General features: G+C 37.5%; 1 protein-coding gene across 1 annotated transcript; it reads left to right on the top strand.

Moving 5' to 3' along the window:
- Positions 1–1,280: 1,280 nt before the first annotated feature.
- Positions 1,281–19,756, top strand: LOC576529 (sodium/myo-inositol cotransporter). Its single transcript, XM_776829.5, has 15 exons — positions 1,281–1,766; positions 3,860–3,931; positions 7,114–7,218; positions 7,694–7,753; positions 8,568–8,672; positions 10,355–10,460; positions 11,402–11,482; positions 11,961–12,172; positions 13,019–13,154; positions 13,617–13,724; positions 14,251–14,416; positions 15,750–15,918; positions 16,643–16,861; positions 17,441–17,537; positions 18,333–19,756. Exons 1-15 carry the CDS (start codon positions 1,686–1,688, stop codon positions 18,554–18,556), a joined length of 1,941 nt encoding a protein of 646 aa, XP_781922.4. The 5' UTR covers positions 1,281–1,685; the 3' UTR covers positions 18,557–19,756.
- The last annotated feature ends 28 nt before the right edge of the window (positions 19,757–19,784 follow it).

The raw sequence follows: 19,784 nt of genomic DNA, 5'->3' as shown, positions 1-19,784 counted from the left end.
TTTTCGCCGTTCTGGCAGCACAGTGTGAGTCAAAAAAAGTTAACACCTAGAAAATTGCTAAACATTAAAAAAAAAATCATCTATAAGCAGTGAATTATTATACATCTTATGAAAGAGGTGTTTTATCCCGAATCATTTGGTGTCATTTTTGTGTGGTATGTGGACACGCCTGGATGACCAGGAGACTTTGTTTAAGAGAGTGCAAAAATCGACTTGCGCCAAACGGCTTATGTAATGTTTGAATAAAACAATTGGGATTTGGGTAGTAATTCGGTGTTTGCAGATCCAAAAGGCATCCCTAACAAAATTACGTCTATGGTACCACACATAATGAAAGAACATTTGTGCGCGCGCGTGTGTGAGTGTGACTTTGCTTCTGCAAAAAGCATATGCAATCATGTTAAACTCGTCTATGTCATTGTCAACTCATGTTTCTAGTAATTGTAAGTCAGTCAGATATCAACTAAGAAATCTAGGTTTTTATTAGGAAATACTTAAGTCGTTCAACCACAGAGAGAAACTTGTACATGCTCTTATTTCATCACGCTTAGATTTCTGTAATTCTATTCTCTATCTACTCCCTAACACACAACTTTCTCGACTCCAGAAACTGCAAAATACTGCTGCACGTATTGTCACACTTTCTTCTCGTAGAACCCACATCACCCCCATTCTCAAAACTCTTCACTGGCTCCCGGTATGTGACCGAATTACTTTTAAGTTGTTGTTGCTAGTTTTCCATTCATTGTATGACTCTGCTCCTTCCTACAATATCAAGTTGATTGTTAAGTATAAGCCTACAAGACATCTTCGTTCATCTCAATCCTCCTTATTAGTTGTCCCTAAGACGCGCAGTTCCTGGGGGGATAGAGCATTTTCTCATTCTGGTCCGTCCCTTTGGAATAAGCTGCCACTTAGTATTCGTAATTTAACTACCCTTCATGCCTTCAAAGTTGCTCTAAAAACCCATCTCTTTCTAAACAGTGCTATTTAATCATGTCAATGTAGCGTAATAATTTGTGTTGTTTTAGTTTACTTTATTTTAGTTAAGAAAGTTATATTTTTGTGATAGTAATACATGTATGTACAGCGCCATGAGCGTCAGAGCCTGGCGGATACCGGCGCTATATACATATCCATATTATTATTAATTGCATTTCATTTGCTACATTCAATTCATTCTCTCATTTTAATACTTTTGCGCAAGTCGATTTTTGCACTCTCACAAACAATGCCTCCTGTTCCTCCAAGTGTGAACACATACCACACAAAAATGATACCAAACGATTCGGGATATAATACTCTTTCAAAACATGTATGATAACCATTCGTTCATAGCTGACTAATAAAATAACGAAACCTTGAAATATAAGTGCATATTATGTTCACGTGTCGAATGAGTTTCATCTTTACAAATATGAAAGCCCCATTCATTGTGTTTGAAAGTTTGAATAAAAGACACACACCGTTGCTTTCTATAGAAAAATAAACATAACACTCTGTGTTTGGGGGTACTGAATGGCAAATACAAAGTTTTTAGAGTTGTACTAGCCCCGGTTTCTAGCATGGTCGATTGATTTGCTTCTGTTCATTGCCGTATATTCTATAGAGCCAGGTAAATATGTAGTTAGTTGCCATAGAATCATATCGCGGTGTAGCCTGCTTGTTTATGTTCCCTCAACGAAATGGCTGATGCGTTGCTTGGGGCCTGGGATTTTGTGGCCATCGTCGTCTACTTCGTTCTGGTACTCCTGGTCGGTCTCTACGTAAGTGACTAAATAATTAACTGTTTGAATCCTCTCCACGATACTTCATTAATGTTTCCTTCGTTAAGATTATTTACATTCACATGTTATGGTGTGGCGTCGCTAGGCCGATAATATTCATAGTGTAAACATAGCATAATGCACTATATGCATTCCGTTGCAGATTCTTCATAATTAGACAGTATACACTGTTAACAATTAAACTATTCATACCCTAATACCAAGTTTGGTAAATTTTAAGTAATATGTGAAAACATGATTTGTCCCGATCTATGTTTCTTGGGAATGTGACATTTTAAAGCTTACTTATATATGTTTCAACAAAGGCCCCAATTCCACCAGTCCACCTTTCATTATTGAGTTATGAAGAAAATAATTATGTTTAGGGTTTCTTTCCTTTACTATTCCATACAATGCTGATATAGCGACAATTTGTAGCTGCGATGATGGTGGTGTTTATTAAGGATGATGCGGTGACCAGTTCGACCTTGATTAGATGATAATGATAATGATGATGGTGATGATGGTGATGATGATGATGATGAAGATGATGATGGTAATGATGATGATGATGATGAAGATGATGATAATGATGATGACGATGATGATGAAGATGATGTTGATGAAGATGATAATGATCGATGATGATGATGCTGCTGTTGATGAAGATAGTGATGGTGATGATGAAGAAGATGATGACGATGATGATGATGAAGATGACTGATGATGATGCTGCTGCTGCTGGTGATGATGATGCTGATGCTGCTTCTGCTGATGATGATGAAGATAGTGATGGTGATGATGATGATTTTGGTTAGACTCATCGACGAAACGATAAACTCTAAACATAAATTGAAGTCTGTAAAAAACATTCTTCATTATTTCTCCTGTCCGGTGACTCATGAGTATTTCTGAAACATTTATAATCTTCGGCCAAACAGGGATCAAGCAATTCTCTCGATGTAAACAATCAGATGCATATTAATTGACCTAATTAGTACATAATCATGATAAAGCCAGGCTACAATTAATTTTCAATTGGTGAAAAGGGTATAATGTCAAAGCAAGGAGTTACCACACTGTAAAAAAATAATAGTCGAAATAATTCAATAAAATTGAGGAAAAGAATTGCCTTATTTTTATTAAGTAAATATTACCTACGGCATCTTAAGTAGAATTTACTTATTTTGCTGAATAAATTTTTACTCAGTTAAATCGAGTTACATTAACGTAAATAATTTAAGTATTGTAATCATTTTAGATAATTAAAAAAAAAACTATGATAGGATTACATATTGCACGATTTGGTACCCATCTAAACTAACAAGTAACATCCACTAATCATTCACTACTTCTATTTAAGATTAATTACTAATCACTAACACTACTTCTATTTAAGATTTAACCGTATATATATATATCTACCACCATCACAAACTATTACATACGCTTCAATTCGACACATATTGAAAGGCTCCACATTTTATATATACTTGATCGTATAGCATCTTAAAAGGAAAATTGGTTGACAATTTTCTGAAATATCAAGTTTTGATTTGTTTTGAACTGGGTAACAATTAAAAATTGTCTTGTCTTTGCTTAGCCATGTTAAATGAATTAGTAAATGTTTTAAAGTCCTTAAATTTTCATTCAACCACAAAAAAGAATTGTTTTATTTAAAAAAGAGTTTAATTTGGTCTTAATGAATATTCATAAATTATTTAAATATTTCTATTACGCACTGCATCGGTACTTACTTTAAAAAGATAAGAATAATCAACATAAATTGTTTGAGTAATACGTATAATTTCTGATTTTGAGTTAAAATTACTAAATTAATACAAGCTGAAGTTACTTTAAGTTCTTATGTATTTGATTTTACTTAAATATTCCACGTATGTATGTTCTACTAAATTGAAAGTTTGATTTAGCAAGACTTAAATTTAGTGCGTAAGTGGCAAAACTAATGTTTTCAAGTAAATTCTACATGGAAAAAATACGTAAAAATTACCAATGAACAAATTCTTTTTTACAGTGCAGCCAAACATAATTTAAGCTCTAATAAAATGATAGATGATTCTTTCTTTGAACAGTCGTTATGCAGATCGAACCGAGGAACAGTCAGCGGGTATTTCCTTGCTGGGAGATATATGACATGGCTACCAGTGAGTTAAAACTAAAATACATCCTTCTTTGTTTATTCAATAGTTATGTTTTTTTCTTCAAATCAAATAAATGTTTTGTGTTTCATGATTATCATATAGTAACAAGTTTATTTCATTTCATTTATTCGGTTTATTCTATTTTATTTAATTGGTTGTTTAACATTTTAAGGCGATCTTTCCGTACATGTTTTAAATGACTAGGATTATACAGACTTCATGTATATAAACAAAATATTATCAATATCCCTGTGAATATGAAGATAAGTATATCTCCTCGAATTATGTAGTCTTTCTCGGGGTATAACGCTATTCAACGGGATCAAATTAGCTAGTAAGAAATACTCAGAAATGTAACATATTTCTGTGTCTGACTGATAGCAATGACAATAGCTCATATTCAGCGCTCAAAATACACGGGGGCGGTGGGCGATTCGCCCCCGTGAGCTCCATAATCGCCCCCGTCAGGTTGCTCACGGGGGCGATTGCAAAATTAAAAAATCGCCCCCGTGGAATTATAAAATTAAGATTATCTTTTCTGATATAACTTTAACACAATATTGAGTATTAATTTTCAAACCTTAAACCAATGAAATAGAACTTAGATGGCGCTTTCTCTACCATCTCTACGAGTATTCCCGATACAAACAACGGAAGCTCGCGGTGCGGCCGTCAGCACAGTGGCTATACTGCGCTGGTAGTACCGGTGTGCACGCTGACGCCCAATATCTGCTGGAGCTGGTGATCGACAATCGCGCAAGGACTGAAACATGGAGAAGTTTTTCGTTGTGAAAGTTTGAATCCTCTGAAATCTGGTGATTCTTAAAGACCAGCAAATAATGTAACCCGACCAGTAAATCAATATTGAGAAGAGGAAGAAGGCATAAGATGTTGCAGGGGCGGATCTAGGCGGTTTAGGGGGTTTGACCCCCCCCCCCCCTTACGCTGCCAAGGAAAAATGTGATGTGCACAGAAAAATGCTATCATGTGTCCAGACCTACACAGTATTAGTAGATGTCAGTAGATGCCAGGAAAACATCACTAACGGGGGTTCAAAAAAGCACCAAAAAATCGCCTCGCCGCTTCGCGGCTCGTGGACGATGATCCGCATGTTAGTAGATGCCAGGAAAACACCACTTACGGGGGTTCAAAATAGCAACAACAAAAATCGCCTCGCCGCTACGCGGCTCGTGGACGATGCTCCACATCGTATTTGGGGTACCCCCCCCCCCAGGGCTCAAATTAATTTTTTGCCCACGGGGGCTCTTCCAAAAAAAAAAGAGCCCCCGTGAGCCTTCTCACGGGGGCGCTTTTAGTGCTGACGGGGGCTCTTATTTTAATACAAATTTCCATTGAATTGGTACCCGTGAAACTCCTTGGTATTTTATCATTATCATTTATCTAAGTCGGTATTTTTCCTCTTAGAAATTTACTTGTTACATAGCTGTTATTGACTTTTATCCCCGTGAGGACATTTTCTCCATTTCTTCCCGTTCTGCACATAATTTCCTCCTCATTATTCGGAGCAACCTTATTTACATTCTTTCTTTACTTTTAGTCTTTACCATATCCTTCCAAAACAGAGGGGCGGATCAAGCTTTTTGCTAAGGGTGGGGGGGGGTACCCCAAATACGATGTGGAGCATCGTCCACGAGCCGCGTAGCGGCGAGGCGATTTTTGTTGTTGCTATTTTGAACCCCCGTAAGTGGTGTTTTCCTGGCATCTACTAACATGCGGATCATCGTCCACGAGCCGCGAAGCGGCGAGGCGATTTTTTGGTGCTTTTTTGAACCCCCGTTAGTGATGTTTTCCTGGCATCTACTGACATCTACTAATACTGTGTAGGTCTGGACACATGATAGCATTTTCTGTGCACATCACATTTTTCCTTGGCAGCGTAAGGGGGGGGGGGGTCAAACCCCCTAAACCGCCTAGATCCGCCCCTGCAACATCTTATGCCTTCTTCCTCTTCTCAATATTGATTTACTGGTCGGGTTACATTATTTGCTGGTCTTTAAGAATCACCAGATTTCAGAGGATTCAAACTTTCACAACGAAAAACTTCTCCATGTTTCAGTCCTTGCGCGATTGTCGATCACCAGCTCCAGCAGATATTGGGCGTCAGCGTGCACACCGGTACTACCAGCGCAGTATAGCCACTGTGCTGACGGCCGCACCGCGAGCTTCCGTTGTTTGTATCGGGAATACTCGTAGAGATGGTAGAGAAAGCGCCATCTAAGTTCTATTTCATTGGTTTAAGGTTTGAAAATTAATACTCAATATTGTGTTAAAGTTATATCAGAAAAGATAATCTTAATTTTATAATTCCACGGGGGCGATTTTTAATTTTGCAATCGCCCCCGTGAGCAACCTGACGGGGGCGATTATGGAGCTCACGGGGGCGAATCGCCCACCGCCCCCGTGTATTTTGAGCGCTGCCCCCCCCCCCCACCCTTAGCAAAAAGCTTGATCCGCCCCTCTGTTTTGGAAGGATATGGTAAAGACTAAAAGTAAAGAAAGAATGTAAATAAGGTTGCTCCGAATAATGAGGAGGAAATTATGTGCAGAACGGGAAGAAATGGAGAAAATGTCCTCACGGGGATAAAAGTCAATAACAGCTATGTAACAAGTAAATTTCTAAGAGGAAAAATACCGACTTAGATAAATGATAATGATAAAATACCAAGGAGTTTCACGGGTACCAATTCAATGGAAATTTGTATTAAAATAAGAGCCCCCGTCAGCACTAAAAGCGCCCCCGTGAGAAGGCTCACGGGGGCTCTTTTTTTTTGGAAGAGCCCCCGTGGGCAAAAAATTAATTTGAGCCCTGCTCATATTTGTTTATAATGGTTACAGCTTTTAAGTATTGGTGCCCTGCAATAAATAGGTGTAACGCTATAACAAACGAAACAGTAACTTACGGTATTATATCAAGCTTGTTAGAAACAAAAAAGGAAAACAATACATTTCACTGACTATACTAAATCTAAATATTGTATATCTTTATCGTCAACATCGTCTCCATAATTATGCATACTTGCTGTTATTCCAATGTTTGTTTTCACTAAAAAGACTTTATAGGTTGGAGCATGCAGGTCTATACTGTCATTATATTTAATGTACCTTGCTACTAACACAATACTCTCACAGGTTAATATTTTTGTAACCTTCATGCATTTCTTTAGGTTGGAGCCTCACTTTTTGCAAGCAACATTGGGAGTGAGCATTTTGTTGGGCTGGCAGGGTCCGGCGCTGCAGCAGGAATTGGGGTAGCAGCATTTGAACTTAATGTAAGTGAAAAAGACAAGAGATATGGATGTCAGAATTATATAATCATACTACAGTATCATTCATTTACAACCAGCGCCACTTCCTACTGTGAATTCTTCTGATTGTAACTGTGAATGGTCGTTTGTATAGGTCCTTAAATATATATCAAGTATTTATTAAGGAAATTTAAATCACACAATTCTGAACTACTTTAAACTATTGTGGAAATATATAGTCATCTATTTTTATTGTTATTGTTATTGTTATTGTTATACGATATTTTTGCGTTATCAGTCTGTCAAATATGATACCAAATCAAACAAAATTAAAAGAACAGTACAATATAGAGATAGACACTAGCAAATCAACATATCTGCGTCACTGTTAAAGGTAATGAAAAAGCTGTATAACACATAACTGTTTTCATGATCCGTGATGCATTTCTTTCTTTCTGTTATCTTAGGTTATTTTCCTGTAATTCCTTTTCTTTTTCAGGCTTGTCTGTTGGTTCAACTGCTCGGTTGGGTGTTTCTCCCAGTTTACATTGCAAGCGGGGTATGTATGCTTCCATCCAGTTAAATGAATAGTCAAGGGTGGGGGATATTAATCAGGGTGTAAGAATGACGATTTTTGTTGTTGATTTTGTTGATTTTTTTTTAAACAAAAATTATTATTATTATTATTATTATTATTATTATTATTATTATTATTTTTTTTTTTTGGGGGGGGGGGGAATTAACTGCGTACCAAAATGAACCATCTCCGCTTAATGCATTGTCCCCTATCCCCATCACTAAGATATATCGATGCTTTAGATCCTAGCTGCCATTCTAAGTCTCTCATATTTCAGGTGAGACATGCAGTAGTATGTTAATTTATGTCACTCCTGGTTATTGTTATCTTTACTCTTACACTCAATCATCTATGTTACACTATAACTTTCAAATTTGTTATCCAATGTACACAAATTGAGAATGATCCTATCTGTTTGGATCGAAATCAATAAAGTTCGAATTTGAATTTATAAAATAGTGTCCCCCTCATGATAGACCCCCCCCCCCCCCAGTACTAAGATCCTCACAATCACATATATATTTTCCTTTCACTTCTCCCTATAAAAGGGGGATGTACACATTTTTCTTTTTTATTTGCTCGTATATATCCGATTTGAAAAAGGCTCATATACCTCTTTGTATTTTCGTTGCACGTTTATAGAATAGGACGTACCTCTTACAATGTAACCGGCAGTATTGCTGCAAATATGTACTCAGGGACATAAGATCTTTCATATTGTACTACTTTGACCTTCAATATTGTTGTTCGATCTGATACTCGTTTTTTTTTCATTTACGTGTCATTTTGAGGTTAGGTGTCAACCTTGCCTGAGTATATGGCAAAGAGATTTGGAGGCAGTCGTATTCGGGTCTATCTGGCTATGATTTCACTTATCCTCTATATCTTCACTAAAATATCGGTATGTTAGCCAATATTATGAACACCTTCCATTTATACCGCACACAAACACACACACGCACACAGAAACGCGCCACGCCCCCACCCACACACGCGCGCACACGTATTTATATCGTATTTTGATAATTACGATTCAATTACTCCAAAAATATGGCAGAATAAACCATGTCAGCTATAACCATTGACTTTTATCTCATCATACTGATTAAGAAGACAAAATGTACCAACAAATGCATTTCAGTATTGTCTTTAAAACATTTCTTCACAAAGGACGATTATAAGCAAGAAGACGTTTTGAAATGAGAAGATTCACTTTAATGGTATGTTGGAGAGCTATACGACAAGTATAGGCAGTCCATAGTGATAGATTTATATAATCGACCGCCAGATACACAAGAAAACAACAATTAAATATATATAGGCCTATATAACAAATCAAAATGTACACGATTTTTTTAATGGCTTTTTTGTCTGACAGCATTGCAAAAATATGGGTTTTCTCTATTCTAACATATTGAATCATGCGAATAGTAATCATTCAGCTTGAAAGTTTTAATGAATTATCGTCACATATGTTCATATTTAAACTTGTACACGTTCCAACCATTTTTATTTTATTCTGAACTTGTCAAATAGTAGTTCATATTTTGATTTCATTATCGAAAGTAGTAGTAGAAGTATTAATTTTGTAACCCCGAATCCCGAATATGGTTCATTAATACACCCTCCTTAAATTTGGTTTGGGTTTAACTTTCCTATTTATTGCGCATTTGCATTAGGTTTTACGGGATCAAAGTACGCTGATCAAAGGAGAAAATGAATTCTATTTATTCCATCTTGCTTCTATTTGATCAACATCTAAAACTACAAACGAAACAACGCCTTTAACTAATTTATGCAGATGTACTGAAAAAGAAACGGTCTCTTTTCAAACAAATTGGGTCAAAAGATGTACGAGGTGAATTAAACCCTATAAATATTTTTACAGAATTATCTATGTGCTATGCTGTTTCTTTAGATGATTGTTAACAGCTCTACATAAAACAGTCCATTTGACCGACCTGCGCAAATTTACAACAATAAAACCGTTGTCTGTTTACCAAACAAATCTGGGTAATAGTTAAAGGGTGTATGAATGAAACTGAACCCGTTTAATATGATGAAATAATTTTTATGAACATAATAAAGAAAGAAAGCAAACAGCCCCTTTGGCCCCTTTAGATCGGATCATAACACAAATCATTACTGTAGCTTCAACCATATTGTTTTTTTTACAGTTTGCAGAGTCCAGTCCCCTTCATGTATCAGTTTCTTTGAAAACCTTGATGGTTGTCTGTTTTTTTTCTTTCTTCTTTTTATTTATCCAATCACATAAAACACTACTGGCCGGATTTTGACCATGACTTCGCTTGGATACCAAAATATTGTAGTAGTAGTAGTAGTAGTAGTAGTAGTAGTAGTAGCAGCAGTAGTAGTAGTAGTAGTAGTACTACTACTACTACTAGTAGTAGTAGTAGTAGTAGTAGTAGTAGTAGAAGTAGTAAAAGTAGCTACCACTAGTAGTACCATTATCATGATTATGATTACCATTATCTCATTATTATCATGAAGTGTTTTCGCATTAAACAAAAATCAACATTACCACGATGATCAAGTCTTTAACTATTATTGTTCCTTTAACAGGTTGATCTTTACTCGGGTGCTCTATTCATCCAAGAAGCACTTCATTGGAACCTATACCTATCCATCATACTACTCCTTGCCTTGACTGCAGTATGTACCGTTACAGGTTCGGCAAACTCCTAACTTTTATCTTATACCCTAATTTAAAGTTAATGTAGGCCTACAAGTCACGTAAAATTTCATCATCACAATATTATCCTACGAATTTACTCATTTTCTTTACATCTTTATCGACGATGTCTCGCTTTTATGATCTGTGCGGAGTTTGTATGTGTAAACATATATTTCATTTTAAATTTTTGTATATTTATTTAAATCATTTCAGAGTAATGTCGTGTTTATTCGCAATTGTTTATGTCGTCTTTGCAGTCTAAAATTTGTTTTCGAGTCACATCGTATCTTATGAAGCTTCATTTAAGTGTCAAGAGCCTTTTCCGGCAGAAGGGAAATGAGTGTTAGGGACGATGATCCCCGCCCCTCCAAAAAAAAAGAGGATAATTTGTGCCCAACGAGAGTTAGTTTCTGTGTGAAAATACACACTCCTTCTTTAAAGGTAAAGACCAGTTATGGTCATGCGATTGCATTGTGAAAGAAACGTTGTGGAATCGATCAGAAAAGGTTGATCATCTAGCATCTAGCATCTGCAAGGTTCTGGAATCATCAAAATGACAAGAAATTTGGCCCATTCTTCGTAAAGTTACAAGCACTATACACAGAAAGATGTATATGGGACTACCCTATATCTCTCACAGACCATGAGAGAAACAAATTTACCAAATATATGAATTAGTAGGCGGTTTCCCGGCAAATTTTTTATCATCATGTATTAGTCAAAACATATTCTTTCACATGATAGGTAATGAGAGCTTCCATTTCATTTTTTGAAATTGGGGTGTTTCCAATACTGGTCTTTACCTTTAAAACAAATCTTTTGCTTGTTTTCAGTATGCAACAAAATATGCAGAGTAACCAACACAACATGTTTTTGTGCTTGAACAGGAGTATATTAAGATTCACTTCATAAATTATGTTTGGTTTATCCTTTAGGTGGTCTTGCTGCAGTTATCTACACAGACACACTTCAATTCTTCATCATGATTATCGGGGCATTCATCCTCATGATTATGAGTAAGAAGAAATAAAACAATAATTACTCCTCCTCTATCTCTGCATTTGTTCTCCCTCTCTTTCGCTCTTTCTTTCGTTTCCTTTGTTTCCATTTTCATTTTAAAGCTTAAAATGCATATAACATTATTATTCAAACATTCTCTTAAATAAAAATCAAATGACTTCAAAGCGGAAAGAAATATAACATAACACAATCATAACGAGTCCTCGAACATTTATCTTGTGAAATAACTACTTGGAATGTTGTATATAAACATAAAAATTCAAACTTTGATCTATGATTCCATTAGTTCACTGTCTTCTATTTATCTCTTTATACATGTATATGTAAACGATCTTTTCCATATGTGCAGAGGAAATTTGATTTGTTTAATTCAACTTCGAATATGTCACTATATTCACCATTCACCTTATTAACATATCAAGTTTAAGTTTGTCCTCACGAAGCCTTTCTTGAATTTCTGTTTTTAAAACATAGGTTTTGTCCGCATCGGTGGATATGAGCAACTCCGAGTAAAGTATATGAATGCTATACCGAACACAACAATTCAGAATCCGGATACTTCTTGCGGATATCCGAGAGAAGATTCTTTCCAAATGTTACGTCACCCAACTAACTCTGACATGCCCTGGGCCGGGTTCCTGTTCGGTCAGACACCGGCATCTATTTGGTATTGGTGCACGGATCAGGTACGGTGTAAATATGGCCTCGCTGATGAGAACCATTAATAAACCCATGGATTATAGTACACATAGAGCAATATCTATATCAAATTAAATGTGTAAAAAGGACATTTTTGCTACCCAAAAAATATATATATATAGTGGCTTAGGGATAGCAATAAATTGATATATAAATGATCAAAACAATGATTATAACAAATGAATAAATGAATGAATGAATACAAACATTAATTAATCAATAAAGTAGGCATAATTGATCACTTGATATATTGACTAATTAACTGTATCGAATAAAGAAAGGTGATGACTAGGATGCGTGGCAAAACAGAGTCATTTTATTCTTAATCTTCTGCAATATCATTCTATTCTAATAATAATTATTTGTATACGATCATATTGCATAACCATACACACTCTTCAAGTAATAAACACAAATAAATATACCTGTTCTCATACATTGAATTTGTTAGCTCTCCGGCCGGGGTTCTCTTTCTGAATATATTACTAAGAACATCATCTGGGAAACTATCATTAAGTTACTTTCTCTAAAAGAACATTTCCTTACTTCCGTGCTTTCTTTAAAAGCGCAATATCACTCTTCCTGGATCTCATAATAAATACTTGGCTACGAATAACTTCACCAATGAATGTATTCTGCGGGCTCCACATAACTAAGGAAACGTGAATACAATTTATCAACCTGGTTCTGTCACATCTCGACTTGAGATTTTCTAGATATTATTCGATTAATCACCATATGAAGAAGAAAGGAGGAGAAGGGAGAGAAGTATATTTATATGGGTCAATCTGGCTGTCCAATCCTTTAATTCGAATCATTTTTGGTTTATTTAGATGATGGTACAGAGAGCCCTCGCATCCAAGAGTCTGTCTCATGCACAGGGAGGTTGCATCTTCGCTGGATATATTAAATTTCTCCCCATGTTTCTAATGGTACTGCCCGGGATGATCAGCAGGATCATGTTCCCAGGTACAAAGCTATTGATATTCCATTCAGTAAATAGGGATAAATTTCATGTTATTTTCAGCTCACTTGAATCCAACGAATATGAGATGATCAGTTAACACACACGTCGCGGAGGCGCTGAGGAGATTACATTTTTTTAGATGGTTGTTCATCGAAAGTGTATTTTATGTAGACCGATTTGCATCTATCTATCTCTTTATAGTATCTTTATGGTTAAATGAATACACTGAAAATTTGCCAAATTATTGAAATTATTTCACTTTTCATTTACTAAACTGTTGTTTCATTATTTATGCAAGTTTGTTATATACTACTTGATTTGACAATGTTGTTTTATATTGACTTTTGTCATGCTTAAAACACAAATGAAACGAAACTGAATTTTAAATTGAACTTAGTTTGAATTGGAGAGAGGTTTGAAAGTCTCTGTCAAAAGTTTACTGATCCCTCTTCTTCTTCATTTAGATGAAGTTGCCTGCTGTACAGCCGAAACGTGCATGGCGGTGTGCGGTAGTACCACGGGGTGTTCCAATATTGCATATCCTAGACTAGTCATGTCTGTCCTTCCCATGGGTTTGTATTCCAATCATGTAGGCTATTCTTTGACGACACAATACATGACAGGTGATAATGTGGTTAATGAAGTATGAATACAGAGCTAGATTGTCATGTTGGCACTGGGTACCAAATATCTGCTACAATACGTTCGGTTAGGTCTATATCGAGATTTAGTGTTGGTAAGCATAGCTTCAACTTTTGCAAAACCTTAATAAGTATGAGATCATAGGGAATGTGAATCTAGAGGTGGCAATTGAGAAGAAAATGTCAGAAAGAGCTCTCCTTATTATCGAAAGTTATGAACTCAAACCATCAGGGGCGGATCTAGGGGGGGGGGGTCGGCGGTTTACCCCCCCCCCTTGGGCGACCAAGTGAGAAAAAAAAGTAGAAAAAAGTAAAACGGCGCGAATTTTGGAAAATCCTGGGTCAACCCCCCCCCCCTTGGCATAAAGCTAGATCCGCCCCTGACCATGACATCTTTTTTGAATATCTGTTCATGTCAGTTTTAATTTAATTTATCTATTCATCACCTTTCCTTTAGGCCTGCGTGGTATAATGCTTGCTGTGATGCTGGCCGCCCTGATGAGTGATCTAACATCCATCTTCAACTCAACCAGTACTCTGTTTACCATCGATGTTTGGACCTACTTCAGAAGGAGATTTAGCAAGAAAGAGCCAGGGGTCAAGGAACTCATGCTTGTGGGCAGGTGAGGGCTTGTGTATATGGGTAACGATTCTCTCAGACATTTGGTGCCGAGTGCCGTTTAGTGCCGAGTATAGGATGTGAGGTGTCAAGTTTAGTGGGGTGCCTAAAGGTGTGTTGAGTTTAAGTGTAGGGTGATGAGTCAGGTAGCATTGAGTTCGTTGTGTAGTTGGGGTGACAAGTAGGGTAACAAGTGGGGTGCCGGGGGTGAAGTTGGGTACCGATTTGGGGGCTTTGTGTGCCGATTGAGGTGTCAAGTGGAGTCCCGAGTGGTGTGCCGAGTGGGGTGCCGAGTGGGGTGCCGAGTGGTGTGCCGAGTGGGAAGTGGGTGCCGAGTGGTGTGCCGAGTGGGATGCGGGTGCCGAGTGGTGTGCCGAGTGGGGTGCCGGGTGGTGCGCCGAGTGGTGAGCCGAATGGGGTGCCGAGTGGTGTGCCGAGTGGTGTGCCGAGTTGGGTGCCGAGTGGTGTGCCGAGTGATGTGCCGAGTGGTGTGCCGAGTGGTGTGCCGAGTGGGATGCGGGTGCCGAGTGGTGTGCCGAGTGGGGTACCGAGTGGTGAGCGGAGTGGGGTGCCGAGTGGGATGCCGAGTGGGGTGCCGAGTGGGGTGCCGAGTGGGGTGTCGAGTGGGGTGCCGAGTGGTGTGCCGAGTGGTGTGCCGAGTGGGGTGCCGAAGTGGATACCGATTTGCGGGCCGATGTTTGTACCGAGTTTGGTGCTACGGTGGGTGCCGAGTTAGCAGCCGAGTTCTGTGAAGGGTGCTGACTGCGTGTTGAGTTTGGTAAAAGAGTGCATGCCGGGTGGATGCCGAATTGGGTTCCCGAATTTCATATGGTATGCCAATTTGGGTGACAAGTTTGGCGACGAGTTCCGAGTTGGGTGCCAAAGGGGTATGAAGGGGAATGTCAAATGAAATGCCAACTGGGTTAATTGTTATAAGTAGGGAGCGGCATTGGATGCCGAATGGAGTGCTTTGTGAGGTGCAGAGCAGGGTGCCCATAGCACAGCAAAAACACATGAAAACAGTTCTATATAGTTAGCCATAACTCGTAATGACTTGCGAATGTCGTGGTATCTCTTAAAGCTCCCTTTACTCGAGAGCATTAGGTGGGCGGGTAAAACTCAGCATCCAATATCTCACTCAACAAAAAGATGGAGAAGTTTAGTTTTCGTCATTGACAGACACTATTTTTGTACATTTCTTGTCCTATTAGGGAGCTTCGTGGTTGAGTTAGGGCGTTCGGCAACCAATTGCCTGAAATGGACCTTTAAATTGAATCAAATACGATGTATTACTATTTTCTATCTCCTTCGTTGCATTTTCTTGATACTTGCATCAGATTGGTGGTCTTAGTATTGGTCGTAATTGCCATTCTATGGGTTCCCATTATCCAAGAGATTCAAGGAGGACAGCTCTTCATCTACATCCAAGAGATCTCGGCTTACCTGGCCCCACCCATCGCTTCTACCTACCTGGTCGCTATCTTGTGGACCCGTGGGAACGAAGAGGTCTGATTATTAACTTAAATTGGAATGCAATCTTTCAGAAAAATAATTGAAATGTCAACTGAACGATCAGTCGGTGAAATATAGATCAATACCATTATTTATTCATAAGGCCAACATAATATATACGTCATTCAATCAAACAATCAATCTTTCACCGCAACATCGATGAAACCATTCAACTGGTCGATCAAACTGTATCAAAGGCAGACCATTAACCGTTGACTTCTGTATTATCTCATTCCCATCGACTTTTAAATAAAAAGCACCCGTTTCCCGTAGGCAGTGGGTAAATCAAAATAGCTTGTACGCAAAACCTGCTGGTTTCTAAAACCAAGATCGTCTCCTCTTGTTTGTTAGTTTGTTTTTACCTGATTGCTTAGAGGACACATGTATGCTTGTAAGTAAGCAACCAGGGGAAAGACGGCTTTAATGCCTCTCCAAGGGACTTGGTAATGATGATTAATGCCTTACCAAAGGGCACTAGCGCAGCGACATGGTTTCGAACTCCGAACCTCCCGATTACGAGACCACTGCTCTACCACTGAGTCATCGTGCCTGTGTCTGGTTTAGTTAAAACAGCAACTCTTTGAGTAAACAGCAAATGATATGTAAAATGCAGTTTAATTAAATGATTAAAGGGTTACTTATTCCATTTCTAAACTTCTTCCACCTAATGTTGTTTGAAAGGCTTTTCATAAACCATAATTTTTATTTTGTGAAATAGGGGTGCTTCTGGGCGCTGTGTGCAGGATTCTTCGTGGGCGGTATCCGAATGATCCTCGACTTCGTCTACAGAGCACCGCCATGTTGGGGAGAGCCTATCTACAGGCCATCGATTGTAGCTAACATGCATTACATGTACTTCGCTCTCTTCCTCTTTTGGTTCACCATCTTGGTCAATGTGGTGGTCAGTCTCCTCACTGATCCACAAGATCCCCGGAAGGTAATCGAGAAAACAACTTGAACTTACAATTACTGAATATAAGAAGTCTAGTGAAAATAATCTTACCAGAGAGGATTTTGCACAGCAAAGTTCAGATTTCTAATCCCACAAAATAGTATAGTGCTCTGTCCTTTTGTTTAAAAGCACTTTACAAATTACTCCTTTGTATGCAGTTTCGAACAACGGAATCACACGTAAACAAAATCTACAAAAAAAAAGACGATCTAAATCCGATTTCCTGTTTTCAAATTGTCAGTAAGATTTAATCTTGTTTAAAAAAAATTCATGAAAAGTGTACGCTGATTAAAAACATAGATGTTCCGTTGAACTGGCAGTTGGTTTGTATCTGTTGTGTATAAATATATAGCTTTACGCTTTTCTTGTAGAATGACATTAAAACTCAAATAAAATTTCTTTTATCAAGTTGCATGCTGGTACACTGGCAGTTCAACGATATTGGCACCAGCTTTTTAAATCTCTTTCGTGTAAAGTATTGCATAACTGAGCCCCAGCTTTATTTTATAAATAGGAATTTTTTTCGTACGTCCATCATCTATGTTCGATTTTTATTTTGTACAGCTTATAAGGACAACATGGTGGACTCGTCTGAGTCGAGTGGAGCGTGAAGATGAACTGACTGTCACTGAAGAAGAAACCAAAGAAATGGAAAAAGACGGTAAGCCCTTAGATATTTTACATTGATTTGAGATCAATTATTAAAAATAATATCTTCAGAAATGTAGGATACGAAACATCAACATGATGGCATTCTCAGTAATTAGTTACGGAAATAACAAGTTAGTGAGATTTTAATCGACTTCAGAAGAGAGAAGAACTTGGTCTCTATAATAAATACCATTGATCTCTCTCTACACAAATTATCTTTTGGAACACTTGGTGATTGCAGTTTGTAAGGTTGACAAAACTTTATAATTTCCTTCACTGACTACCATTTATCACAAATCATGATATCATCATCATCATCGTCGTCATCATCATTATCATCATCATCATCATCATCATCATCATCACAATCACCATTGCACCATCATTTCCACCACCACCACTATATTATAATCATCAATAATCATTACCATCACCATCATCATCTTCATAATCATATCACCACCACCACTATAATGATGATGTTGATTATAATTGTCACCACCACCACCACCGCCATGATGATGATAACGATGATAATCACCATCCTATTTATCATGATCATCATCATGATCATCAATTTCTTCTTCATCATTATCTTCATAATTATCACCCCCGTCACTATTATTATGATTATGTTGAGGATAATCATTGTCATCAACACCACCACCACCATGATGATGAAAATGATGATAACCACCATCCTATTTATCATCATCACCATCATCATCATCATCATCATCATCATCATCATCATCATCATTCTTTTTCATTTCATACCAATGATCCTCCTCCTTGTATTCATCAGATGAGGTACGTTCCGATGAACGGAGCCACGTGCGTCGAGCTTACGACTGGTTCTGTGGTTACGACGATACCGCCAAAGGGAAGGAGCTGCTCAAGGAACAACAAGAACGTCTCAGTAAGATTACGTCACTTAAACAAGATCCTCGGGCCAAAGTCTTTCTCAACATCAACCTAGTACTTATCATTGGAGTCACTACATTCATGTATCTCTTCTACTCAACATAAGCCAATGAAGTACACTGATTTTAAGCACAAAATTAACAACAAAACTAACGGTTAAATAAACGTCTTAGTTTTCATGTTTGTTTGTTTGTTTTCTTGACATTTAAATAAGAGTTATTTTGATATTTTTATATGATTGAAGACGATGTCAATTACTAGCATAGGCCTTTATGAAAGAGGGACAATTTGCCCCTACTGGTATATTTGCGACCAATACAGCCACATTAGGCTTCGTTCAGATACGACACGGCTCTCGCATTGTTGTTCTCTTGTTAGGGGAATCCCCCGTAAAGCAGAGTCCAGGGCCCTCTCTCTCTATAGCAGGGATAGTTACCCCTTATTAGGCTAAGGTCTGGATATGCCGCTTATAGTATATGATCAAAAAAGCAAATAAATGTAAATTTATGAATAAAACTTTATCAGATACATATATAAAAATTCCAAAACCATATTTACAAGCAACAAAGTTTCATTTTTATCCCTATATTTTACCATCGAGTATTCGTATAACATTTCCACTGCTTAAAATTTCTAGTTGAGAACGAAATCAATTCTATTTACTGTAATGTAGAGAAGCAACAAAAAATTTGAACGCAATAAAATATTTTGATATGCCCTTTTGTGATCGTATAAGCTTGATTCGCAATATTTGTATATTTTAATTGTTTCTATCGTGAGTACAACTTGATGCTGTTATTATATGTTTTAATATATAGACCTTTCGTAAAATTATGATTGAATGCAAGAATTCCATTTTAAGATATCAATGTCAAACGGGTACATATCACACTATGTATATGTTTTAATCATAATGTTCATTGTAGAATTAAGTCAGTTAGCTTTTAGAACAATATATATCAGCTAGTGATGATATGGTTTGATGTTATCTTTTGGTGGAAATTCATGTGATAAAACTGCATTTATTACCACAAGACTCTATGACCCGTTTGATGAGTAATCAAGTTTGCGATAATCTAAGGCCATATTTCATTTTCTTAGAAGGTTAGACAGGCTCAATTTGGATAGGTGCAACCAGGGTATCAATAACTGTGACGGGTTCGGTCAGTGCCAGAAATTCATGGCTATACTCCAGAGTATTATTTACCAATCGGGGTTAAGGAAAGGATGGCAAGATTTCTTCCCAACTGAATACTTTTGCTCTAAAAGACAACACATAAACCTCGTATACATCATTGAAACGTTCCAAACCGTTTATTGCTGAAGAACAAAA

The sequence above is a fragment of the Strongylocentrotus purpuratus genome, unplaced genomic scaffold (genome assembly GCF_000002235.5).
Source record: "Strongylocentrotus purpuratus isolate Spur 01 unplaced genomic scaffold, Spur_5.0 spur5_scaffold_7, whole genome shotgun sequence".
NCBI classification, from domain to species: domain Eukaryota; kingdom Metazoa; phylum Echinodermata; class Echinoidea; order Camarodonta; family Strongylocentrotidae; genus Strongylocentrotus; species Strongylocentrotus purpuratus.
Note: the sequence above shows the minus strand (reverse complement) of the source record. Positions and strands in the feature narration are given on the sequence as shown.